Source organism: Chelmon rostratus, chromosome 10, assembly GCF_017976325.1.
Source record: "Chelmon rostratus isolate fCheRos1 chromosome 10, fCheRos1.pri, whole genome shotgun sequence".
Lineage (NCBI taxonomy): Eukaryota > Metazoa > Chordata > Actinopteri > Chaetodontiformes > Chaetodontidae > Chelmon > Chelmon rostratus.
Window position 1 is genome coordinate 25,424,701 of NC_055667.1, and position 27,924 is coordinate 25,452,624.

At 43.9% G+C, this 27,924-nt stretch overlaps 1 protein-coding gene across 2 annotated transcripts; it reads left to right on the top strand.

The window, feature by feature from the left end:
• On the top strand, positions 1–27,840 carry agap2 (ArfGAP with GTPase domain, ankyrin repeat and PH domain 2). Of its 2 annotated transcripts, XM_041945288.1 has the most exons (19): positions 8,052–9,189; positions 13,397–13,455; positions 14,719–14,806; positions 15,040–15,125; positions 15,233–15,368; positions 16,553–16,687; positions 16,828–16,946; positions 18,422–18,574; positions 18,720–18,794; positions 19,148–19,252; positions 21,071–21,251; positions 21,950–22,075; positions 22,217–22,351; positions 22,772–22,831; positions 23,135–23,286; positions 24,104–24,194; positions 24,377–24,599; positions 25,205–25,484; positions 26,508–27,840. In XM_041945288.1, the coding sequence occupies exons 1-19, from the start codon at positions 8,052–8,054 to the stop codon at positions 26,712–26,714; spliced, it is 3,549 nt and encodes a 1,182-aa protein (XP_041801222.1). In that variant the 3' UTR covers positions 26,715–27,840. The 2 variants fall into 2 exon arrangements, with proteins under 2 accessions (XP_041801223.1, XP_041801222.1); XM_041945289.1 differs by lacking the exons at positions 8,052–9,189; positions 22,772–22,831 and adding an exon at positions 1–369.
• The last annotated feature ends 84 nt before the right edge of the window (positions 27,841–27,924 follow it).

The following is a 27,924-nucleotide window of genomic DNA, read 5'->3' on the forward strand; positions in this document are numbered from 1 at the left end:
GAGACGCACGCTGTCGTGAGGTGACTTCTGTGGTCTAGAGAGAGAGAGAGAGAGAGAGAGAGAGGCACCCTCTGCAGCCGCCGAGTTTCTTTTACTGTCGCTTCTGTGTCTTAAGTTGGTGTTCATCCTGTGGAACAAACGGCCTGGAGTTCAAATGGGCTGAAGCGAGCGCCTTGCTTCGGTTTACAACAGATCCATGTGTCAGGATGAACAGCAACAGTAAATCAGTGAACTCCACCGCAATAAAAGCAGAGGTCAAGAGGTATGAATCTCTCCAGAGTTCAATCAACAGACTTTCCAAGCAATTTGAAAGAGTCGGGGATCAACAGCTGCGCTCAGGCCTTAAAGTTTACCTCCACAGCATTCAAGGTAAGCTCATCCTCCTCGACGATCTTTGTGATGGACTTCTGCTTGTTGTAGGAACGAAAGCGGCATATACCTGTATGCTGAACTTCTCATTGACAGACTATTAGAATCTGCGGCATGGTCTGACCTTCAAGGTGCTCGCCTTAATGCATTTCTTGATATGATAGACAGGGACAAATTGGAAATGCAGACTTTGCAGTGAGTTTCATTATTCTTTTTGTCAGCGTTAGTCACAGGGTGTGGGGGAACACGTTCGCGTAGGTGATTGATATCTTCCTCTGTGCTTCCTGTGTCAGTCAGGGCGTCTTTTCTGGGGAAGAGTTCTTCTGTCGATGTTCATTTTCATTCTCATTTCACTCTGAGGGCAGAAATTCCCCTCCTGGGGTCTGGCATGTAGTGGCATTTATTTATCAGTCAGCCTCTGGACACGGGCAACCAATGGCAACATCCCTCAGCAGCCATCGCCATGGCAGCAGGATGAAACCTGCTGTGCGGCCTACTTCCTGTCTGACAATCTGCAACTGTCCTCAAAGCCACTTCCTTTCAGACAAACAGGGCCTTTACATGAGAAGCAGATGAGTTTTACATCATTTCCTCATATCTGTACTTCCCATCGTTTCTAGTTAATGTGACACAATGTGTCACGGTCAAACTCACTTTGTTTTTTGTTCTTATCTGCGACCTTTCTGTGTAGACGCAGCATGTGAGGTTCACAGGTGGAAGAAGTATTCGGATCCTTTACTGAAGTTAAAGTAGCAATTACACAATGTAAAAATATTCTGGTATAAGGGAATGTACTGCATTCAAATTCTACTTGTACACATGTATTACTAGCAAAATTTACCTCAAGCATCAAAAGTGAAAGTATTGGCCCCTTTCAGAGTATTAAAGTATGGAGCCTCCAAGGTTCTGAAAGCTAATAACTTTTTATGTTGTGCACATAAGGAAATAGTATTGTTCACCAGTGATGGAAAGTAAAAAAGAGCATTTACTGAAGTACTGTACTGAAGTACAATTTTGAATTTTGAATTTTACTTGCAGTTTGACTATTTGCTTTTTGTTCTGTCTTATACTTGTGCTCCATTACATATTGTACTTTTGCTTCGCTGCATTTATCTGACAGTTGGAGTTACTGGTTACTTTTCAGATTAAGATTTTTGTCATTATTATTATATCTTATATAACCAGGTTAATCTCATTGACATCACAAACTCTTTTTTTCAAGCATTACAGTGCTTCAAACAGCATACATCCAAACATCAAAAGCACACAAAACAAAACATACATTATCAACTCATACCTGAGAGGACAGACCGGAGGAAGATGTAAAGGACTGAGTAAAGAGCTGGACTCCAAATGCAGGACAGAGATTCAGGTGGATATGGTTAAGAAGGATTTATTGTAACAAAAAGCAAATTGTTCACTGGGGACATGATGTGTGTAGGTCCAGGAAATGGTGGACAGGTGGAGGACTGGAACTGGGCAAACTTGGCAGGCAGACAAATGAGGGGGATGAGTCTGAGACACAAGGGAAGACAATGCACAAGGGTCAGGTTTAGAAGGAAATGCCCAGTCCAGACACACACAAACAGGGATAACCACAAGGAGAGGACTCACAGTACACAAAGGGGAACAAAATCAGAGAGACACAAGGAAGGGGAGGCAGAGGCATCGTAACAGAAGATGGTCAAGCTAAGGAAGCAAACCCTTCACCACATTTTTAAATATCCTAACTGGGAGCAGCCTATCTAGCAGTGGATCTGTCTGCACATGATTCCAGGCTGCAGGGGCCTGTTTGCCCATCTCGGTGTCGACAGTCAGAGAGAAAGAGGGTATCATTAAAAGGCAGACAAGAGTAGTTTTAATTGAGCAATACGAGCTTTATACAATAAGAAGGGAGCAGTCCGAGGATGGATTTATAAATAAATATGTAGCAGTGAGTCAGTTGACACAAGGCCAATGAAGGCCACTGAACTCTGTTGGAGTTTCAGTTCTATTATGAAGTTTTAGAGGTTTAAAAGTTCGACAATTATTATCCAAATACCTTGATGCTTGTCCTGTGACACTAATTAAATCAGTCCGTCCTACAAACAACAAATGTAGTTTTTGTAACATTCAACACAAGTTTAAGACCAGACAGCCGTGATTTTATAATGGAAAAGGTAGACTGCAAAAACAAAGTGATTGAGCAAACTGGCACCACATCAGTAAATGATTGTGTCATCAGCATAAAATGAAACTGGGCATTAGGAACCCAGGCTGCTAACATGGATTGTAAACAAAAGCGGACCCAAAACTGAACCTTGCAGGACCCCTGATGCAACATGTAGTATGCTGGAGGAAGTGGCATCAAATCTGACACATTGTGCCCTTTCAAAGAGGTCAGCTTCAAAGCAGCCAACAGCCTGATCAGACACCAAAAACCGAGCAGGTGTTGTGTATTGATAAGATGGTCAGCTGTATCGAAGGCTTTTCAGAGATCAATAAAAAGAGCAGCGAATGTTTTATGTGATCCAGTGACTCAATGATATCATTAACAACCTTTAGGGGTGCTGTGATGGTGCTATGTTGCAGATACTCAAGGAAAAGTGAAAGAAAAAGTACCTGGTTGATAAATTTTTCAAACTACAAGTTACTTTCCGTTTTGAAATATTTATCTGAACAGACCAGTGCAAAATAATGAAAAAACAGCACCTGTGGATAAAATGTTGAAACGTATGAAAGCACTGTCACTGGAAGCTGCCTCTTATTCTGGGTGGTGCTCCCTCATCATTTGCATCGTGGTCAGAAGACAGGTGGTGCGTCTTTTACTTCCAGGCAGCTGCAGCTCCTGAAGCTCTCAGCCTTAAAACTCAATCTCCACCTTTAGAGCAAATTAGTTATATTGAAGGTATAAATGACAAGTGTAGAGAAGTAAAAAGCAGATTACTGGTTCAAAAAATATACCTGAGTAAAGAGAAGAAGTACAGTTAAAAAACATACTTTTTTACTCATGTGTGTTACTACCCACTCCTGCTATGTTGTTTCTTGAAGTCAGACTGCTGCACTGAAAGAATATTATTAGCACTCAGGAACTCTTTCAGTTGATCATTAACAATCCTTCAGGGACCTTTGACAAGACAGTTAAACTGGAAAGAGGCCTGTAGTCCCCCACTTTAAACAGAGCACATGAGCAGATTTCCACATTTTTGGGATGACATTTTGAGTGAGAGTGAGGTTAAAGATGTTTATTTTATTAAAGGGTTTATCAATAAAATCAGTGGCAAGTTTTAAAAAAATATGTTCCCAGTTCATCTGGACCTGCAGGTTTTTTGGTGTCCAGTGGAAGACGAGTTCTGTAAACTTCATCAACAGAGAAAGAGAATTACGAACTAAATATAAAACACGACAAACTCTTCAAGGTCAAACATGTGGTTCTCGTCCATTTCAGTTTATGACCTCGTACAAAAAAGGGGCGTGGCTCACCGGTCACTCGTCATGTCCTGCTTAAGTATGAAAATATGAATTCAGGACTTGTACTTGTGTGGTATTGCTTCTTTTACTTCAGTAAAGATCTCAATGCTTCATCCACCAGCACAGCACAACTCAAACCTGAGCAGGTCTAATCACACAACACCTGCGTAGGTGTGTGAGGCCTTTCATCTATAACAATGCTTCCTATTTAGTAAGTTCATTGTATGTTTTCAGTGCACAGGAAGAACGATAGTTAAATAAATGTGGTAAAAAGTACAAGATTTCACTGTCAAATGTGGTACAATAGAAGTATAAAGCAGCATAAGTTGCAGTTACTCGTGTAAAGCTCGGTACTTAAGTACAATGTGCTCAGAGTTCAGACTGGGTGGAACAACCTCATGAAATATAGCTCACATTTTAGCCTGTTGCTGTGACTCTTTGTCTGTGAACTGAAGGTCAGTCAGCTCCCCGGTGGATTCTGGTGAGCTTTGAGCTCTTTTCAGGATGATGGCAGATCTTGAAACACTCTGAAAGGCATCCCCCGATGTGTAAACACATTCAGTTGAAGGTTTTTTTTTGTATAATTAGGCTGCTGGAGTGTCGACACTGTAGTGAGGATCAAAGGCAGCGATTCCCCTGTGGGGCCCGGATCTGTGATTGTAGAGTTCACTGGAGCTAAAAAGAGAGCCCACCTCTCTCACTTAATAAGCGAGTGGGATGTGGTCGACTGATGCCGTGTGCCAGGGAAAGGATGGGAGACGAAAAAAAGAAAGAGATGGAGAGGGAGAAAAAGGGTGAGGTGGAGCTAAATGAAGACATTTAAATGTGAATGTGACTGGTATAGTGTTCACTGCAGCATGGCACCAGGGGGGGAGATTGAAAAAGGGAAAGACATAGAGGACAGCTCGCAGTGAAGGAGAAGTGAAAAATCACCCAGCATGACCACTGCCCTTGGCCAGTGTCCATCTGACAGCGCCCGCCCATGGGTGTCAGTGTGTGTGTGTGTGTGTGTGTGTGTGTGTGGTGGGAGCAGCTTCGTCTGCATGCATGTGAGTCTCTGCACACAGAGACAGGGAGGCAGTGTGTTTTCTGAAAAGTGTCTGCCTGAAGACAACCTGATTTTCTGCATTTTACGTGGGTGTCAATTTCCAAATAATCAGATTCACCGCGCAGCACTTCAAACTGCAGCGACCTGACGTGCACCTCAGCTCACACGGGCACGTCACGTCTTGTTAAAAAAGGATTTTACGACGTCGCTCCCCGAACGTGCGTTTGGATTTTTTAAAAAGCAGCTCGTCTCTTCCTGTCTGAGTCTTTTTTTTAAATTCATGACTCTTCCTCTGCGTTGGAGGCTGCGGTCGCCGATGCTCTCAGGTCGTGCGTTTTCCCCTTGAGCCAAAGGCGGCTGTCAGAGGTCTTTTGTATTCAGCGGGAGTAGTTATTGCCCTCTCCCTGACTGTGGAGGGGAGGGGGAGCGGGCCGAGCAGGTGGACAGTCAGATCGTGTGTTATGAGATGATGGTGGGAGGCTGAGAGTGATGCGCTGTGGGGAAAGGCCTCTGATTTCACATCAAGGATTTTTTTTTTTTAATCAGAGAGTAATTAACATGAAATTACACATGGCAATAATTCAAGCGATGGATGTGTAATCGTGTTTGCTGCAGTGTTTTTTGTTGTTGCACGCAGCGTAATTGGAACAGTACTTTTTTGGCTATATCATAAAAGATTCATCAATTCGTTGGTCACCAGAAAATAATTCTGCAACTATTGATTCATCTTTTAAGCATATTTTTATGACTAAAATGTCAAACATTTTATGGTTCGAGCTTCTTAAATGTTAGAATTTGCTCCTTTTCTTTGTCTTTGGGCTTTAGACTGTTGGTAAGACATTCAAGGAATGATGTAAAATGATTAATTGATTAATTAAGATAATAATCTGCAAATTAATCAATTATGAAAATGATATTATTTTGTTAGTAACACTGGATTTTACACAATTTCTGGTGCAAACAGGTTTTCATCATAGATGCATCTTAATGAAGTACTTTTTTCACGTATTTCATCATATGGATGATGAAATATGCTTTATATGTTTTTTTTGTTTTATTCACATAAAAATAACAGTATATGTGTTTCTTTTTTTCTTTTTCGCATTCTGTGGTCCAGCTATTGATGTCCAATATGCTCTCATCCTCTCACACTATTGCTTGGTTCATGCTGTGAGCCCAGAGCTTACCCACTTCTGCTAATGAACACATGCCATAGTAGGCAATAGACTACAGATCAATACGCTCACAGGAAATCTCTTTCACTCACATGTGCGCCCCACACACACACACACACACACACACACAGACTGAAACACTCACACAGACAAACACCATTTTGATACAGAGGTCCTGGGAGCGAGTGCGATACAGAATGTACCAAAGAGGGGGGAGGAGGAGGAGGAAGGACATAGAGGAGATGATTGTGCCACCAGAGCCAGGAAGATTGTAACACCTTAGCAACAAACAAGCCAAGCCTCCTACTGAGGAGGAGCCACACAGAGCCACACACACACACGAACAGACAGCTGAAGACAGATGGATGATCCTGATGAAACTATTCTGGCAGCTGTATAAATGAGACAGGGGCAGACACCCAGCCCATGTGTGCCCCCCCCAAACATGCATCCATCTTTTTTTGTGGCTCGTTCCTGACTAACCCTTCCCGCTCGTCTCTCCCTTCTTCCTCTGCCGCTGATCTCTTCTCCCGCGGTCTCCCCTCATTTAGCAGGTCCAGCTCCTGCGCTGCTGCCTCACCACCACCCGTTACCCGCTGCCTCCCCCCTCCTCCTCTCCGGCACGCAGGGAGAACGATGGAGGGGAGGGGATGGGAGGGATGAGCAATAAAGAGCAGGGACCCTGCACAATCTGAGAGAAGCGGCAGGGGAAGCAGTGAGAGAGAAAATAAAGGAGGGAAAGAGGAAGAGGAGCAGGATCCTTCTGCATTGCATGGATCGCCTGTTGGAACTAGGAGGGGCATGTGGAGGGAGGGACGTTGGAGATTCCTATCAGTGTGTTTGTGAGAGGAGCGGAGAGAAACGCAGAGTGTGACAGAGCAGAGCTGTGCACGTATGAGGTGTGTGTGTGTGTGCGTGTGTGTGCATGCGTGTGTGTGATCGGACTCGCTGAACCTGTGCGACGGCGTCTCTATCGGACGGCTCCAGAGGCAGCCGGGGAGCTGTTTGAGCCGTGACTCGCCTCAGCGCCTCCTCTGTGCCGTTGCTGTGTTGCCATGCTCAACGCCTGATGCGCTCAGAGGACACAGGCTGCCCGGGAGACAGCGAGAGGGGCGTGATGGCCGGACGCGCCCTGGCTCGGTCATGCATCTCCAGATATCCGCCCAGGCTTCTGTCGGCTTCTCCTCCTGATCCCCTTCAGCCCTCATCAATGTCCTTCCTGTGCATCTCCGTGAGGCTGCCTGCCTTCCTGCTGCCGCGTTCTCTGAATGGACGCCGCTGTCAACACACATGTGTGGCTCGCAGTGAGAGCCCATGATCTGGACTGGACTGCATACAGCTCTGGGTGTACTGTGCCATGCTCCTTTAGGGTGACACTGATGCATTTTTAAAGACTTTACCTTTTCAGGTTACAGCTGCTGTTGATCACATCCTTGATGACGTATGATGCGGGGCAGTTGTTATTCTGAATTCAATGAAGATTTTGGCTCTGAGTGAAGAGGATGGACTGAGCAACATATAAGATGAGGTGCTGCACGTAAAAATAAGGTCGAGTCAATAATTACCATCAGGAATGAAGCGTCAGACACCATAATGAAGATTTATTTGCCTCAGTAGCTGCAAACATATGCAGTGGATAGATTTTAATTGGGTGTTTTCTAGGAACAAAAGGGCTGATTGGACTGCACTGGCAGTGTGCTGAAGGTTGTCGGGAAGAGCGGATTTCTTTTCTGTATCCCAGAGCAATGAAAATTGCATTCAGAGAAGAAATCCGTGACTGAAATTAAAATCCGAAACAAAGAAATAGGGATTTGGGGGATGGATGAAACCAACAGCCCCTCTGCTGTTGTATCTTCTGAGGAGAAACTTAATCTCCCTCCATGTAAGTTTTTTGTCACCGTCGTGCTGTCGGATTCTTCCACATCCCAACACGCTGGCAAACTGTCAGTTGTTCATGTTGCTCTGTCTGGTTTCATTCATCTACTGTGTGTCTACTGAAGCCTGACCACATGAGCGGAGGCGGCGCCCTGCAGCAACGCACCACCTACCTCATCTCCCTCACCCTGGTCAAGGTAGAGGCTGTGGAGGAGAATGGAAGGGAGGCCAAAAACAGCACCCAGGGGATGGAGGTGGAGGCCAGGCCGGCAGGAAGGGCAGGAGAAGAGGCTGGGCCGAGGGCGGAGGCTGAAGGTGAAGCTCCTGCTCGGACTGAGAATGGAGCTGGGGTGGATTTAGGACAACCACAAAGGGCTGATGATGCTGTTTTGAAAGGGGGCGAGTTAACTAATGAACTCAAAGGGGGGGAGAGAAAACCCATCAGCCCTCTGAAAGATAAAGCTCCCTCCACCGTTGATGTCCCGAGCACAGGGAGTGAAAAACCGCCATGCAACCTCTCAATCCCCTTACCTGCTGAGAGAGCGGCAATCCAGAAGACAAAGTCCGCTGAGATCGAGAAAACTCTTTCCACCCCGGAGGCAAAGCAATGCACGTCACCATCGCTGACCCCAACACCACCAACAGAGGTGCTGGAGCCCAGCCGCACCCCGACCAGGACCAGCCTTCCCATCCGCCCGGTGGGCCAGCGTCCTGTGAGTCTGCTGAAGTCTCACAGCAGCGTGGCCACCCGAGGTCGCGACTCCAGGGAGGGTAGAGAGCGCAGCCCTACCTCGGCACAGAGCCTGGACCGCAAGGACTGCCGCATGCCGACGCGCTCGCCAGGCCCCTGCAGGGCCTCGTGGGCTGAGGCGAGCAGACCCGATGGGTGGAGGGACCTGCGGGATGAAGCTCAAGCTGGAATACCTCTCGAGATTGGAGGTGGCATGGCCGCAGTGATGAGAGACATCCCCAGGAAGGAGAGACTAAAGACCGGTTCGGCCTCCCTGCCTGCGCCTGCAACCCAGGCCTCCAAACCGGCACGGAAAGGTAAAAGCCGCACGCTGGATAACAGTGACCTGAACAGCCTCTCTGAGGACCTGGGCCTGGCCAGGGAAGCTCAGCAGGCCCAGCAGGGCCAACGAGGCTCCGCTAAAGACAGGAAGATGCTCAAGTTCATCAGCGGCATTTTCACAAAGAGCAGTTCGGGGGCAGCAGGGTCATCCTCCACAGCGCCTCCTGTCTATATACAGAGAGACTCCAGTGAGGAGGAAGGTAGGAGGTCACGATTGCACACACCCCATCCCTGGTGTCGACTACATCCATGACAACAAACCGGTATCACAGATACTCCTGTCTTCAGTTCACTGCCAAACAGTAATCAGAGTGTGACCCTTTCGTCTGTGCACAGGCATCCATTTAAACTGAGTGTGGGTGGGGTTGGGTGGGGTTGATCTTTTCAGAGAACCCCACACAGAGTACATTTACAGGCTGTAATACTGTCACGTGCCCAGAGACATTTTCCCAAAGCCATGTGCAACTACAAATTGATGACAGATGACGTTCTTTGATCTGAGAAGTGACAATAGAACCATCTTAGACAGTCTTAATCTAATTCCCCTCAGAGCGCGGGCAGATTTCACACCGCTGGAGGGGTAATCTCTGCACTCGCACACACACCCCACACACACACTTAAGCAGCGTTCCCAGCATGGGTTTAAATCTCATAATGAAGCCGAGGGGGAGAGGAGCCGGTGGCGCGATCGCAGATGCACCCCTCCGCTTGATTTTTGCCTCGGCTTTATTTCCACGGAGCTGCAGCGATTGGAAAGAGGGAAAGACATGAGGCGTTATGTGTGGGTCCACAGCCAATCGTGAACATTTCTAATCCGGTCTTTGATATTCCACCCACTCCATGTTCTGCCACTACATGGGGATTTTTTTTCCCTTCCCTCTCACTCTTTGTCTCTGTCAGCCATTCAGTTCAAATACCATCATGTCAAAAGCAACCGTGTGGCATTTTTAGATTCAGGGTCATTGGCGTCGCCGCCGTGTGTCGACGGCCGCAGCGTTCAACAGTGCATCTCTTTCACAAACATGTTTGCCCAAAGAAAGAGCGAGTGTCAGCCAGCGGGAGCGAGCATGTGTGTGTGTGTGTGTTTTATGTATTCATTCGCTCGTTGTGTATTCACACTTTTACACACACGCACACTGTGGATTCACTCAAGTAGTGAGACTAGCCCTGCCGACTACACATTCGCACACGTACGTACACACGCATACACATAATCGGGGCAGGAGGAAGTGTTGCCATGGCAACCGGCAGGACTGCTGCTTCTGCTGCTGCTACAGAGGCAGAGTCTGATGAAACAGAGGGGTGGAGGAGGTGTGTGTGTGTGTGTGTGTGTGTGTGTGTGTGTGTGTGTGTGTGTGTGTGTGTGTGTGTGACCATGTGTTGACACAGGCTGAGAGGATTCTGTCAAAAATCCCACAACAGAATTAAGTTAGAAAATTGGCAGTTGTGGATGTGAGCTACACGCTACGTTCCGGGGTTGTAGTGGATCACACATGATTGGTTTGGATCGGGGAGTGTGGATAATTGGCTTTCTGTAGAAATCTGTGTGTCGAAGCAGCAGAAGGATCACACTGTCTGATCACTTTTGGCAGCATGAGCAGGCCATAAAGAGAGCTTTGAGTCAGGAAGACAGACAAAGATACACAAAGACTGTGTGTGTGTCTCTGTTTGTGTTGTAGGAGTTGCCCTTTTTCCCAGAGAGCTGCCTGCAGCAGCAGCAGCAGCTCGTAAACCCGTTTTTTTTCTCTCATCTGAAGCACATCATCACCGGCTGCATCTGTGCATCTGTTGGCCTGGACGCTCCGTAGATTTAGAACCAGGCTCGAGTTTAATCATCATCTGTCTTTGAAGGACACATCACACATTCACACCCAGGAAGGCCGGCACTATATCTGTCAGCCAAGTCTGCCAGAACCTCCTGGTCTCCTCTGTTTTATTCCTTTCGCCCTTGTGTGTTTTCTAATGTGTGTTTCCGTTTTTTGTGCAATGTTAGGGGCTTGGTCCAAATGCTATTGACTGTGGTGACCCTCTGACTTCTCTAGCACCGTCATCAGGTCAACATTTTCACTAATCCAGCTAAATATCTCAACACCTACTGGATCGACTGGCATAAAATGTGCAGACATTCAAGGTTCCCAGATGATGAATCCTAACTTTGATGATCTCTTGACTTTTCATCCACAGTAATTGGAAAAATTGTGTTTAGTGTGAACTGAAAAACGTTAGCATGCTAACACACAAAACTAGTGGTGAACATGGTCAACATTATGCCTGCTCCACATGGTCGCCGTGGGCATGTTAGCTTGGCAACATTAGCATTTAGCTTGAAGCAGCAATGTGCAGCCTGATAGAGCTGCTAGCATGGCTGAATCCTGATTTATCAGGTGCACCTGGCTGCAGGTCTAATACACCAGTCCTGCAACAAATCCTGTGTTTCTTAGCCAATCCTCATTGATATAAATGGGGTGCACAAAATAATGGAAACACCTGTTACTATAAAGCAGGTGTTCCCAAACTTATTTAGCTCGAGACCCAAAAGAGAAATCGCCCCAAAGTCTCCCCAAATTTACAAAAATGCATCTACATTTAATAATAACTGATAAACACATACAGCAAACCATGAATTGAAAATGTAGAGGCTCCAACAATCACCAGAATTTCCAACATTTGCATAAAAACAGACACATGCTTAACTAATACACACAAAACACACACACACACACACACACGTTACTGACTCTTCCACCATCGACACATTGTTAAACAAATGCACTTTGCTGCCTCATCCACATCAGGGACAAACCGGGGGTCATAATGTCAGCGTGCCAGTTGCGGCTAAGCTAGCAACACACTAGTCACCAATGAACAGACACACATACAAAAATTTCAAACGCTGCACAAACAAACGCATGACTGACTTGCATTTCCACTGTCAAAACACTGTCTCTTGAAAGTCTCTTCTTTGCACGGGATAAATTCTTTTGACTTGCCCCGGTGCTTCATCTGGAGACGTCTGTCCAATTTGTTCATTTTTAAGCTCTCGTTACTGACACGCAGGCACACAGTATCTAAACTGAACAAGCCAGAAAAACAGCAAAAAAAAGAGAGACGTAACTCCAGTTCTACGGCTGCATGCAGAGTCTTCTTCTATTATAATGAGGAAAATGATTTCACATATCATATCACAGCATTATTATGCATTTTACTCCGCCAATTGGCAACCCAGTAAACCCATTTTGGGTCATGACCCTAATTTGGGAAAGCCTGGTATAAAGCAACATATACAGCTCAGCTGCACCACAGTCTGCAGCCTCCACAATGTTCACACAGTTGAATCAACACCGCCCTAAAGCTGTTGAAAACAGAACATTATAACCAGCATGAAGGTAGAGTTTCTTGCAGGATTGATGTGTTAGACTGTGTTGGCTTCAGCTTGCGGTACCTAATCAACTGGCTCCTGAGTGGCTGTTTTTTCTGTCTCTGAATCAGTTTTAGATCCTCCTCGGGCTCTCTCTCTGCTCTCGTCCCTCTGAAGCTGCAGATGGGTGTTTGGGTGTGAGCGTCACATCACATTGAGGGCATGCCACCTCTTTTGCCCAGTAGGGACGCAGGCACAGCTGTGTGCAACCCAGCCCCTCTGTACTGCATGTGCATGTGTGTGTCCATGCGTATGTTCATGTGGTTTCCACAGCACACACACACAAAGAACACTCACAATTTTGCGGCGAGTACGTCGCAACAAAAAGCCAGTTGGCAGAAAAACAACTGCGAATATTCTGAAAAACCATTTATTGTTAATCATTCCGTCACGTCGTCTGGTTTCACCTTCTGCAATGTGCTGATTTGCATTTTTCCTCTCCTTTATATCACTGTAAACTGCTGTAAACGTTATATATTTGGATATACTTGGACTGTTGGTCAGACAGCACTGAAACTGTGAAGAGCATTTTGTGCACTGTTTTCTGACAGTCAAAAGGTTAATCAATTCATCAAAATAGTTAGTAAACACTTATTTGCCCAGTTCATTTCAGTTCAGAGGGGAGATGCTGTTAAAATCCACACAAGAGTCTCTGAATGTTTGATTGGCAGCTGAACTGAAAGTAAAGGCCACAGTAACTCACCACACAGCTGTCCGTCACCCACAGCACACGGGGAGCAAAGTGGATAACGAGCGGCGTGGCTGCACCTTGTCGGGTCTCCTGTTGTGACTTAAAGGTTATATTCATTAAGACGACTTGCCGGGCCACACGTGTGCTTATGGCGACCGGTCACGCAGCAGCTGTGTGATTTATGGCTCTCCCATAGGCCGTTATGATGGCTGCCCTTTTTACCTACATGATCAAAATGATGAATCTCTCTCCGCTTCCCTGCCTGGCTGACTGTTTGTCTCTGTCTGTCTCTCTCTAGTAAATATTGCCAACAGCCAGGAGTGGACCCTGAGCAGATCCATCCCAGAGCTGAGACTGGTGAGACCAAAGTGTACCACCCACATCCAGCAGCAGAAACATAGGACTTTACTCCATTTATTCATCATTATGGATCAGAGATGTTGCTATAAGAGAACTTTATAAAGAGTGTAAACTAAGACGCCCACCAGTTCTCTCATTTTATGTCAGGATTACCCAAAATCTCATTCACATTGCTTGAATTTAAGGTCAAATTATTTCTTGAAGCTCAAATTCTACATTTAGGGTGTGAAATTAAGACTACATGCAGTGATGTAAAGTCACTGAATACATTTAATCTGTCATAGTTTTGAGTTACTTGTGCTTTACTTGAGTATTATAATTTTCTGCCACTTTATACCAGCATATACCAGGAAACATTATAGTTTTTATGGCTAATTTGCAGATTAAGTTTTCAAACACAGCATAAATATGATCAACTTGTTAAATATGATTAATTGCTATAAACTACCCAGTAGTTTACATAGTTATTACAGTTTGCTCCATATTGACCAAATACAGAATAAAAATGTTGTTGTACAATCATTAGCATCTTGTGATAATACATACAAAAAGTGGCCATTTTATTAGGTACACCTGTACAGTGTGTTCCACCATGAAGTCTGTTTTTATCATGCCTATAATATCAGTTTGTGTTGTCGCTGTTATAGAAGTGTTAAATGTTAGGGACAATAAATTAGAAACACCTCTGGATAAATAGTTGCTCAGTGCAACACCATTTAACTATGACCGCAATAATAAACATACAAATTAAACAAAAACTGAGCATTATGAGGTTCATAAAGACAGAAGTTCTGGCAGAGCTGCTCTGTTGTTGTGCCTAATAAAGTGGTCACTGAGTGTATAATAATGTATTTGGTAAAAAAAGGCCAGTCTCCATTATGCCTTGTCTTACTTTTCCGTATTTAAGAACATTTTGCTGATTCATTTTTGTTTATATGATATTTTGAATGCAGGACTTTCACCTGTAAGGAAGCACTTTTATAATGTGCTAATGCTAGTTTGCTAAAGTACTTCCTCCACCACTGTAAATGTACATGGATGAAAAAAAAGCAGTGGAGCAGAAGCAGATGAGGACAGAAATTCTAGCTCTGCTGACAGATTACATGGCTGAAAGCAACAAAAACAACCTCAATGGAGGAACTAAAAGCTTGTGTTTGATTCAGTCTGAGAGTTACATTTGATGCATTACACCGTGATCGTGTGTTCATTCTCACCCTGAATGAACCTCATGGTATTATTTTATTTTCTTCCTTCTCTCAGGGCATCCTGGGAAGTCTAAAAAGTGGCAAGTCAGCGCTGGTGAACAAATACATCACGGGCAGCTATGTTGCACTTGAGAAGCCGGATGGTAAGAAACGTGAAGTGCATCTTTTTATAGAGTTTCTTTTCACTAGTTGAGTTTATTGCTGGTCAGAAATAGTTTTTGGTTTATAAATAACAACCCATTTAAAACATATTTTTGGCTTCTTGCTGCTGGGTCTCATTTTTGATTATTTTGCCGCTGCAGAGATTTATGAGCATCCCCCATCTGTCACGCTGCCACCAGCTGCTGAATAACATGTCTGTCATTGTCCTTGTCAGGTGGCAGGTATAAAAAGGAAGTGCTTGTGGACGGACAGAGTCATTTATTACTGATCCGAGAGGAAGCTGGACCACCTGATGCACAGGTGCCTCTTTGTGTGTGTGTGTGTGACAGTAGTTAGTATGCAAAACTGAAATACCTGCAGACTTCCTCATCCATCATCCGTCATCCACCATCCTCTTCCCCCTGCAGTTCAGCAGCTGGGTCGACGCAGTGATCCTGGTCTTCAGTCTGGAGAACGAGGCCAGCTTCCAGGAGCTCTACCAGCTCTACAGCCAGCTGAGCGCACACCGCACAGACATCCCAGTCATCGTGGTCGGCACCCAAGGTCAGCACGTGGATCACAGCCGTGTAGGGTTACATATTCTGGGACACAGAAAGAGTCAGTGTTAATGTACAGTTAGTATAAGCCTGTCTTTTGGCTGCATTCTCCTCCCTTTCCATGACCTGCACGTTATCCTTTTAAATATCTGTCACCACAGGAAACAACATTGGTATGAATGCAAGCAAGCTAGCAGCCTTTTTACATGTGTTTGCAAGGGCTGCACCCTGAAGTAAGCGCTGCTCAAGACGATTGTGATTGGTTTAAAGAACTACAAACGAGAGAGCGCTGTTTACTGCTGTACTGCGTCAGCGCTGTGGAGAAACGTCTCACAATGCAAGCCTGAACACAGCACACTGTGAAACATCTTAGGCTGGTTCAGTTTAAAAAGCTCCGCCGCTGCCTCAAAGGTGTGAGTGAACTGGGAAAAAAAATCAACCGAGTTGAGAAAACAAGTGGAATTAACTGAAAATCTAAAGTTCAATCGACAACTTTTCAGTCACACACAGAACTTTTGTTCAGAAGAAACTCATATCTAATAATATCCAGGAAATTGAAGTGTAACATTAACTCTACTTCTTCTCGAGCTAATATGATAGGAAAGAAAAGTGGCTCTGGGAAATCTGGTTAATTCGGTGTTGTCTGGAATGTGAGACCCACTCTGCAGCACGCTGCGGTGTGAACGTCAGCTGTCTTTCAGCATCGTAGCAGACTAAACGTCTTACTGATGCTAAAACTATGGATCTGAAGGATGGCAGGGTCGTGCACCGCTGGTAGTTTTACCTGAAAGACGAACTAACCAACTTAAAATGACTAAGACGCACAGCCGTCATGATGGGATCAAAAGAGTGAAGTAATGACTGAGGAGCATCTTCAGACCAGGACATTGCCTCAGCCATTTTGGACCTTGTATGCTGTCCATGAAGCAGCACAATTGGTCATTTTTCAAGCAAAATCCCCAAACAGCTGCTGTTCTTCATCATGCACTGTATGATAGTAAACTGACTCTATTTGGATTTTTGATTTTTTGATTTTGTAGAATAAAGAATTGATCGATTAATCAAGAAAATGAGTGTCAGATTAATCAATAAAGAAACAAATCAGCCTGGAATAAACGTCCCAGAATCAAACTACAAGCCTTTATTATATAAACTCTTTGCTTTCTTTTTTTTTTTTTTGTTTCTTTCCAGATAAAATCAGTAGCACCAACCCCCGTGTGATCGAGGATCAGAGGGCCAGACAGCTGTGCATTGATGTGCGTCACTCGCTGTTTTATGAGACCTGCGCCACCTACGGGTTCAACGTGGACCGAGTTTTTTCAGAGGGTGAGCCGACCGGAATGCTATTTGTGTTTTATCAGGATGAGTGCGCTGATTCACCTTGAGGAAATACTTCTATGCAGCCGCCGATTGTTGCTGGTAGTTGGTTGAGTGACACGGTTTGATGGCCGCTGTGTGTTTTCCAGCCGCTCAGAAGATTGTAGCTCAGAAGAAGCAGGCGGCGCTGCAGGCCTGCAAGTCACTCCCGAACTCTCCCAGCCACTCCGGAGGCTCCACACCTGGATCAGCATCGTTCCCCAGCCAGGTACCTAACATCCAAACAGCTGTCATCAAATGATGAACGTTTGGCCATTACAGACACCTTTATATATCAAAAACATCTTCAGGTAACAAGTGCAGTAATGTTATATACTTGATTTTGCTATACAGTGGTGGAAAAGAACTTTTACTAAAGTGCTCTACTTAGGTACAATTTTCTACTTTACTTGAGTATTTCCATTTTATGCTACTTTACATTTCCACTGCGACATTAGATACTTTGCAGATTTAGATTATTAACACAACTAATACAAATCAACTAATCAATAAGAGCGAGTCATCACAAATTTATAAAGTCATTAAAAATAGTACTCTGACTTTTGGCAATTTAAGTATAAATAGATGCAGTACTTTCACTTGCAACAGATTATTTTACCACAGTAGAACTGAGCTAGTTTTATTTATGAAAAAGATTAAATCTTAGATCTGAATACTATTATTACACCATATATTTGATTTACTTTCAAAAAACAAAACATTTCTTCTGACTAAGATCGAATAATTTATTATTATTTCTTTATCCTGAATAAACTCTATTCGGCCATTGAGCAGTTGATTGGACAGCTGAGCGACACATAACAGCACTGCTGTGCACTGATTCACACATAGAAATATTTCTAAGACCCTGACGGAGGGAGGAAGGAAATGTTCTGTATTTTTAAGATCAAGTCTGTTTTGAAATCCATCAGTTTCAGACATGCACGAGTGCTGAATACGAATGCGTTTGGGTTTGAACCTTCTCTAGTAGTTGTTATCGTTCCTCTGTTTGGGTAAACACAATCTTTCTCCAGTCTAGACTGATATTATATAAGAGCTGATAAAAATAGGACACAGATGAAAGTGTTCTGCTGTTGCCATGCGGGTGTTTTCTTCAAAATTAAAGTACTTTTCGACTTTGGCTGAGCATTTTTCTATTTTTCTGCTCACCTCAGAGCGTCAGGAGCATTTTTTAGCGTTCCTGTCGCTCTCCTGTTGCCAGAATAGTCCACTTGATTCAGCATATTTCAGAATTCATGACTAAAAGAGACAAAATTACCTCTTGAAACATACATTTCTGAAAATACGACTCAGGTGCGACTTTTAAGAACATGGAGCTCTCCTCTGGGCAGGTTTGATGGTTAAGCTTTCATCTGATGAAGAGTTGCATACATTATAAAGTTCAAATCATCTATCAAACTGAAATGTAATTTTCAACACCATCTCTGAGACCGTTCATCACTTCCTCTACATCCATCCCAGCTCCATGAGCACCTCACTCCCCGAGTTCACGAAGATCGACGACTGAAAAATTCATGCTGTCGATCATCACCCACTTTTTACAAATCTGTTCCAGCAGTTTTTCATCTTTCAGCCCATTCTCACTCTGTCCATCTCTTCCCTCATGCCTCCATCTCCATCCATCTCCCCCACCGCCTGACCTCCTGACCCCGCTGCCCTCCCCCGCCCCGCTCCTCCTCTCAGGCCAGTAATGGCCCGAGTAGCGGCTACGCCTACTCCCTCCCCTCCACCCCTGTGGTCAGTCACAGGGAGCTGCGGGTCGCACAGGGAGAGGGGGGAGGCAGCGTCAGCTCCCGTTCGCTGAAGAGCATCCCCAGACGGCCCTCCCTCTTCAAGGTCAGTTGTCGCCAACTGCCGGTGTCTCACACCTTTTAGTTTCCTGTCATCCCTCGCTATCATTTCCCTCCACTCAGCTCCACCTCTGACTCTCTCGGCTTAAATCTTCTGCTCCCTTTGAACACGTTTGTCCGATTTGTTCCAGAACCGCGACCCAGATAAGAAGGCTGCTGATGGTAAAGGAGACCTGAGCGGAGCGCGGGGTGCTCCTATCAAACAGGTTCGGTTAACATTATAAACAGTATCAGACTAACAAACCAAATTTTCAATGCTGTGAGTATTTTACGTGCTTCAGTTTGCTTTGCAGCACAGTAATTTGTTGCAGCTCCCTCTTCAGCAACAAGGTGGGAGCAAAAATGCACTCGTCTATTTATTTCATCTTACATAAGCAGCACAAAAAACATTTGTTTCATCCTTTTCAGCCTTTCTCAAGGGTGATCTATTAATATTGTGCTTTCAGCTATTGCTGTCGGACGCTCTTCACACTTTGAGGAGATCGTCTCTGTTGTGCCGACTCTAAATTTAGGCGGATCCGTTTGTTGCGAGTGTGGTGACCTTGGTTGTTTTTGACAGAGCATCCTGTGGAAGAGGAGTGGGAGCTCTCTCAACAAGGAGTGGAAGAAGAAATACGTCACCCTGTCCAACAATGGCACGCTGTCTTACCACTCCAGCTCCAGCGTAAGAGAACACCACAGGACTGATCAATAGAGCAGTAAAACACAGGGATGATTCAGTTCACTGTGGAGAGACTAACTGCAGCTTCACTTGTTTTCAGCACAGGCCACATTTTTCTTAATCAGCCCTGTAATTGCTTTGATTCTATATTTGTACAGTCGGTGGCAAAAGACAAAAAGGAAATTCAAAACAGCTTCAAAGCATTTTTGCTAAACAATAGTTATGTGTGTCAATTTTAAGTGAACAAAATCCCATCAAAGAGATTTTAAATAAATCGATGCAAGACAGAATAATAGGACGACCCCATAACACAATTATTAAATACGATCTGGAAACATCTCATTTTGGTTAGAACATTAAGACCCAAGCATGGTGAGACACCAACATACAAAACACAGTTCAATACAAATAAAATGATAATGTGTTTGCAGCATGATGTAAAATTACGGTATTCTGGAAATTATAAGGTTTAGTATAATTACATTGAGTAATATAAGATACCAATAATAAGTAAAACATTTCTAAATTGGCTGAATTATAAAAGCCAGGATGGTATTAAATGAAGAACCAAAATGGCCGACTTTCACTGCAGAGCTGAGCCAAATGATCTGGCTCACTGAAAAGAGTCTGAAATCCCATCACCACGAAAAACTACTGTCGTCCTATTTGATTTGTTACTAAATATCAGACCTCTCCACATAGTAAAGTGGTTAGTAAGTTATCCATATTAAAGTTTAGATTGTGGTTTCTTTTATTTACCTCCTCTAAAACCAAAGTTACAAGAACAAACATAAGCTACAACTGTTAGCGAGTCCAACTATCAAGCAAACATTAATCCCGTGTTACTTCCAAGACCAGGAGTATTTTATTATTATTATTATACGTTGTACTGCGTTATTTCACGCCTACTAAATCCACTGGAGCATTTTCTCACTGTGTGGAAGCTGGTCCTGGATGATGCTGGATCAGCGTAAGCTAACGTTAGCAGCTCTGTCCTGCTCTGTTAGATTCAGGGAAGTTAGCGCTGCAGCGACACAAGACAAACATCTTATCTGAGATATCGATACGCTGCCAAACACACTGTTCAGTGCTCTTTTTAAAGCCATTTCTCTTCTAAACTCATACGTGAAAATATTAACCATAAAGCATCAATCTTACCTCGTCTTGCTTGTAAAAGTATGTAAGCTGAGTAGGTGAATAAAGGTTATGAGCGTTTTTTACCTACTCGTGAAGCTAACATTAGCTTAATTAGCTAGCTAGGCTCAGCGTAGAGTCAATATGGGCTAACGGTAATGCTAATATGTAGCCTAATTATAGCTCATTGTTCTTCATGTTGGAAGAAAGTATACTTTACATACTGCTCTGTAAAAATACTACATTCAACATTTAATTTGAATAAAAGTACAAAAGAATTCATATGAAAATGTGTTGGAAAAAGCACTTTTAAATTCTTTATATGCTGTTGTATAATTTAATGTATGGCACAGCCTCAAATTTTATAAATCTGTCATGTTTTTGTTAATAAAAGCTTAATCTATAACATCAGCTTTCCCACTGAAATGCAGTAGATGTAGTATAAAGTTGCATGTAATTGAAATACTGCTTGAGTTAAATATGCAAGTGCTTAAGGGCAGCACTCGAGTAGACATACTGCATGTGTCAGTAACACACCAGTGTCAACTTTGCTAACATTAGCTAACATTAGCTAGCATGAGCTACGGGTTACATCATGTTTTTAGCAGCTTTCTTATAAATGACTTGAACTACTAATTTGTAAGAGGAGGAATTATTGTAACATGTGTGACACGTTGTTTGTTTCAGGACTACACACAGAATACCCACGGAAAGGAAATCGATCTCCTGCGCGTGACGGTTAAAGTTCCCGGGAAACGTCCTCCAAGAGCCGTGGCTCCGGCGGGCCCCTCACCTGTCCCCCCCACCTCCGTACCTGGAGTTAACGGGCTGAGCAAGGAGCCGACAGCCGCTGATAACACCAGCACAGGTACAGGAAAAGATCCAACAGTGTGTTAGCGCGGCTCAAAATGCTTCCTGACTTGGCTCTCAGCCTCAAGCCCATTTGTTCCTACTGAAGAAATAAATCTTTAAAAACAGGTCACTTATCAGGTTATGTACAATTCAGAGGTACTTTTATTTTACTTGAGTATTTCCAGTTTGTGCTACGTCTTCTAGCATTTTACTTTTCGCTCCATTGCATTCATTTAACAACTGTAATTACTACTTCTTTTCACACTAAGATAATAATATGATTATCTTTTAAAATATGATGCATGCAAGTATATGAAGCAGTTAATATTAGCTCCACTTTGACCAGCTACAACATTAAAGTAGAATTACATGTTAAGGCAATAATAATATTGATCTAATTATATAATATATATATTATAACAGGAAATATTCCGCATAATGAGAGCGAAGTACAATTTGTTGCTAATACTGCACTGTACTTTATAAATACTTCTGTGCTTTTGCTGAAATGAAAATTTTAATGCCAGACTTTCCTTAAAAATGCAGTATTTCTATAGCGTGGTATTGCTATTTTCACTTAAGAAAATTATCAGTATATTGGTTCCACAACTGAGCATGATATGTTCATGTTGCTTTGCTTTTTTGAAATAAGAAACAGATAATTTCACTCCTGCATGTCTGTATATAAACCGTCACGTCCTCTCTCGCTGTCAGTTCCTCAGCTGTGTCCCGGCACCCTCTCTGTGGTCGATGACCGCTCTGGTGGTTTGTCGCCTCAAGGAGGAGAGCGAGGACTTCAGCGCTGCCCCTCCTCATTGTCCACCAAAGCACAAAGTGTTGGTACGTACGCGGGAATTAAAAACCTCTCAGTCACAGAAACACTTCGGATATTGTCGCCCCACTAAAGCGGCACACAGCTGCTGTCATGCATGTGCTGTATGATTCATTATTTTGCTCTAATTCTGTTGCAACAAATGTCAGATGCCCTCGAAGGGGCGGCCAGTCCTTTCTCTGGGAAAGACCCCGGCCAGTCATCTCCCATGAGCGACAGGAAGAAGAACAGGCGGAAGAAGAGTATGAATCAGAAAGGAGATGCAGCCGTCGGGCAGGCTGAAGGTAAATGAATGCAACGATTTGAGTAGTAGTGTAATAAAAATACTTCTTTTTATGTCAAAGATACGAATATACAAATGCACAAATACTGTAATGAGTGATATGAAGCATTAACGGGAAATCAGCACAGAGTTTTCAGAACAAATAACTAGAAAGTTAATGCATGAATAAAACATCAAAGAATGCTTTCAGCATTAGCGTCGCGCAGATTCTTCTTGCATATTCACATTATTTACACATTCCTACGCAGCTTTCCTTGTTCTTATGCCTCTGTCGTCTGCTCCCGTCTCCTCTATGAGGATGTAGATTAGTGAGGGTGTTTGACTGTCTCAGAATGTCTCTTTAAAGCCTTTTCTTAACACTTGTACTTGTCTCTCTCTGTTTCTCTTTTTCCTCTTCCTGTGCTTATCTCTCGCACTGCAGCCAAACGCAAAATGTGGAAATTAAAGAGCTTTGGTAGCTTGAGAAACATTAATAAGACAGGTAACAAGTGAGGGTGATGGAGCTGAATTTGATCTGATTTACATTCGTTATCTTGCCTCTGTCTGCGTCCTCTGCCATGTGCCTGACAGTTGTTCATTTGACTTGTTTTCATTGTAATAACCCCAAGATGTTTCTGTTCTCACCTTCCATCAAACCCCTCGTCTGTGTCGTTTTGCATTTGTTTTTTGTGCTTCCTTCACTGACTATAGATTCATAATGTCCCATTACGTTAATGCATGGTACGATAGTTATAGATACACGCAGATGTTATCTGAGTTTGTTCTGCTTCCGTTTTGCTTGCAGAGGAAGAGAACGCAGACTTTATCATCGTGTCGTTCACCGGGCAGACGTGGCACTTTGAGGCTCAGAGCCTGGAGGACAGGGACTCGTGGGTGTCAGCTATAGAGAGCCAGATCCTGGCCAGCCTGCAGTCCTGCGAGAGCGGCAGAAACAAGGTACACACACTTTAAAGGCCCTAAAAACCTCTTTTGCCATCAACTTCTTGCTACGGGCGACGGGATTCTTCAAGAGCACACATCTTCTGCCAAAGTTAGACCAGAGACAGACATCAAAATCTGATTACAGATGTGTGGTTGTTGCCAACACTGTCAGTCATATCTGATAAAACTTCACACACAGTCCTGATGAGCCACCCTGTGATGACTGGATACGGTACAAATCTTTCAAGATGAGTCCAACTTTGGTGAACTTTGCCCTGCGAATTTGAGCTGTCGACCAATAGCAAGTGTTCCTCACTTTGAGTGAGGAACACTTGCAAGTGTTAATGAGGAGGCTGCCGCAGCTTATTAGCTGTGTAGCTCCATGCATCCAGTTATATTTAACCCTGTCCGAGTACAAGACGCTCCACAAAAGACGAAGACGAAGCTAGCTAGCATGTTAGCAGTTAGCTCTCCAGCCACAGATATTTCATGGAGATGAGTGGATGCATTTCACTGTGCCACCTTCTGGTGTGACCAAGACTCCAGAGTCTTCATAAATAATGACCAAAGAGGTTTTTTCCTGAACTCTGACTCTGATTGTTGCCTATTTAGTCATGAATATCTATCTACATATTATCCAGCTCTAAATTCTCTCAGATATCTGCAGAAGAAGCTTTTCCACATGTCGCAGTGTCACACGTGTTGATGGATGTGATATGATGTAACTATGTGCCTTAAGCACCCACAGAGGCCAAAGTGGATTTTGAATGCCATTCGCTCTTGTAATATAAGCGACAAATAAACTGTGTTTGTTTGTGTGTGTTTTCTTCAGGCTCGGAGGAGCAGCCAGAGTGAAGCTGTAGCGCTGCAGGCCATCCGCAACGCCAAGGGCAACAGTCTGTGTGTGGACTGCGAAGCACCAAGTGAGTTCTTAAATGTCGCCATCTTTCCCTGCAGCTGCTGATTCCCTCTGGAGAATAATTCTGCTTTCATGCACCGTCCACAGCCGGCGGCGTGCACATACTTTACACCCTGTTTATTTTGACTGCGTTAGTTCGTTAAAGGCACACCTCCTGTAACCGGTCTGCCTTCCCCTGCCCTGCAGATCCCACCTGGGCCAGTCTCAACCTGGGTGCGCTGATCTGCATCGAGTGCTCAGGGATCCATCGAAACCTGGGGACTCACCTGTCTCGCGTTCGCTCGCTGGACCTGGACGACTGGCCCGGCGAGCTCACGCAAGTCCTGGCCGCCATCGGGAACCACATGGCCAACAGCATCTGGGAGAGCTGCACCCACGGCAGAACCAAACCCACACCTAATGCAACCCGGTGGGTACAGCCACATTTATTCATACTGTAGGAGCACAGCTCTTTAGATCAGACAGAAACTGGTTCCAGGTCAGACCTGCGCAGTATTAAAATCAACTTGGTCAGCAGGTAATAACACACTATAACATTTTTAACAGTTTATTCTTCTTCATCTATAATTGATGGTAACAGTTAATGAATTATTAATAGTTTGTAATCACTTGATAACTGGGATCATATATTAATATTATATGATTACACACATAAATAAACCCTTGCATTAATTAAATGTTCATATACACATGTACAAATCATTCACAGGCGGGTTTAAAACTGTTTGTAGATGTGTTCAGAACTCATGAGAACGTGTTGAGCAACAAGGTTTCATCACATCTATAACACTTCAATAAACACGTCTTTATGTCTGCTTACAGCTTCATTATACACCATTTATTCATCACATACAAGTTCTTAATGTTGGGTTAAAATAAAGTGTTCCTCTTCGTGCATTTAAGTGCTTGTGTGAAACTTTTCTGCCTAAAGAAACATCCTAATATGTCAGATGTCATCCAATCACGTGTGCTCGTGTTGGTGACCGGATCTCCTGCGTGTGTCTGCTTTACAAGTGAGGAGAGGGAGTCGTGGATCCGTGCGAAGTACGAACAGCGGGCGTTTGTGGCGGCTCTGCAGCCAGTCTCGGGGTCCCAGCTTCCAGAGGACAGTATGCCGGTGTGGCTGCTGTCCGCGGTGACTGAGCGAGATCTGCCCAGACTGCTGCTCCTCCTGGCCCACAGCACCAAGGACCAGATCAACGCCCAACTGGCCGGGGCGACTTCACCGCCTCGCACCGCCCTGCACGCTGCTTGCCAGCTGGGAGACGTAGTCATGACCCAGCTGCTCATCTGGGTGGGTTTGATTTGTGCTGTCCTTCTTTAACTCGACACTGTATAGAGCATACAAGAAAATAGACTGTACAAGGCAAAGGACACGGAAACTGGTGGAACGTAACTAAGTATATTTAAGTACTGTACATAACTACAAATTCAAGGTACTTGTACTGTACTTGGGTATTTCCATTCAATGCAACTTTACACTTCTGCTCCACTCGCAAATTTTTACTCCACTAAATTTCTCTGACAGCTTTAGTTACTAGTTTTTCAGATTAGAATTTTTCATACCCTTCCTGTCCAATGAAAACCTTGTATCTCAAATTTGGTGATTTTCAAAAGGATTAAATATTTCTTTATGGGTTGAGAAAATGCTCCTGCTTCTTCAGCTGAATAGCATCATGCAACAGTAAATATGGAGAATGACAACACGACTCTGTGTTGCTGTTTCCTCTTTTTTTAATGAATCATCGGTCTGATTCATCTTCAGATGTGGTGGAAACACCGACAGGAGAAGAGACTTCTCCTTCTTGGTTTAGTTCTTACTTGAGTTGCTGTGGTTTTCATAGTTCCTCCAACTTTTCAGTCAAAGACACCAACCAGAACTCCAGTACTTTATAGATTTAGCTCCATCTGAGCTTAATACAAACTCAAGTAATATAGATTTTGATGCAGGGCCCCTCTACAGATGCAGAGCTCGCCTTAGTTCATATTGTCCTTTAGCTTTGCAAATTTCATAACCAGTTTGCTATTAGTCAAATTTCCAAAAGCGTCTGACATGCAGTGAAGCTGCGACTCCTGACGCCTCAGAGTTACCTGCTCTGTGCTGGTTAGTATCCTCCAGTCTTGCAGAGAAAGATGCTTTTCTACTTGCCGCCTTTGTTTATCTAGTTTTGTTTCATAAGAAACGCGCTTAGTTCTGATGGATTTCAGCTGCAGATGTTTTAATAGCTGAGAGCTTCATTTCACTGCACACACGGCTCTGCCTTTAATGGACATTTCATCTATAAATAAGCTAAATGTCGTCTCTCTCTGCCCACAGTACGGAATTGATGTGAAAGCGAAAGATGGCCAAGGCCAGACAGCCATGAGGATCGCCAGAAGAACAGCGAGCAAAGGCTGCATCGATATTTTGCTCCAACACGGCTGTCCAAACGAGACGTCCCCCCCCACCGCCACACCCGTCCTCTCCCGCCGGTCCAGCACCGCCAGCCTGGGCCGAACCAGCTCCAGGAAGCGGGTGTCGTAGCGCGAACCGAGGGCGCTACCACACAGGAGCTGGTGACGACTGGAGGACGCTTCTAGATGAGAAACCTTTTAAAATGTGGAAACAAGCAGAGCTGGCTGGTGACAGGACGATATCATAGTGCAGAGGATTTCAAACATTGTTTCTGAAGACTGAACAACATATCAAACAACTTAAAAGCAATATTCATTTGATTTGTTGATGACAGATATATTGCTGAAATACTGTGTTGTTGTTGACCTCATTTTAAAATGACTCCAGTAGAACTTTGTAGCTGTCTTCTGTCAATTTTAGAGCAGACGCTCAAACTGCTTCTGTTTCACTTCCTCCAGAAGAAGTGCAATAATCCAGCTACGATGATGAAGAGCAACAAGTTTTAGAGCGAACTGTGTCGGATGACTGCTTGGTCGCTGTCGTGAGAGAATCAATACATCGAGAGGGTGCTGCTTTTATTCAGAGTTGTTGTGACTGGACCAAAACAGCAATTATTTCCTTTGGCTTTACAAATAAAACCTACAGTATGTCATGTTGTTAGTTCTGTGTGCCTGTCGCAGCAGTATAAAGGTCAGTTTGGCCAATATAAACTGTTTTTCAGTGACGAGTCAGCTGAGATAATTCTGCTTAGATTAGAAAAATGAATGGTTTGGAATATGAAATTTGTCAGTGTTACTCTAACAGGTCAAAGATATGGCGTTTTAATATACTGTAAATGTAACTATACTACATGCTTAATGTTAAACTGTAACAAAGACACAACTGAAAAATCAAAGACTCAATTTTGTAAATGATTTCTACTGGTAGTTTTGAAAATCTGTTTGGTTTTTTCATTGTCTCTTATAATTTCTTACATGTCGTAAAAGCATAAGCCAGTAAAGAAATGCTTTTATGTATGTAAACATGTGGCTATTTGTTTCATTCGGGATGGCCGGACGACCGCATAAAGACGATGACGTTATTGACATTCATGTTGCTGTTGTGTAGATCTATCCCATGAGTTTACAGTGAAGTATGAAGAGTTGCAGGTGTCGCAGTTAATTCTGACACTTTTCGTGGGTCGTGTGAATCCCTCATGAGCTAAAAGAAATGGTTACCGGAATAAAATAAACTTTTTTTAATTAGCATTATCACAGTCACGTGTTGTGCTTTATTTTGTCCATGTGTCAATACGCATAATGTTGTCTTATAGCGTGTTTTTAGCGAGGCTAGCAGCGTG

Bases quoted from the DNA above. Each gene is read 5' to 3' on its own strand.
- agap2 (XM_041945288.1), top strand. From the start codon at position 8,052: ATGAGCGGAGGCGGCGCCCTGCAGCAACGCACCACCTACCTCATCTCC. The intron at 16,947-18,421 runs GTACCTAACATC...TCCTCCTCTCAG, and splicing joins CAGCATCGTTCCCCAGCCAG to GCCAGTAATGGCCCGAGTAG. The intron at 24,600-25,204 runs GTGGGTACAGCC...CTGCTTTACAAG, and splicing joins CCCACACCTAATGCAACCCG to TGAGGAGAGGGAGTCGTGGA.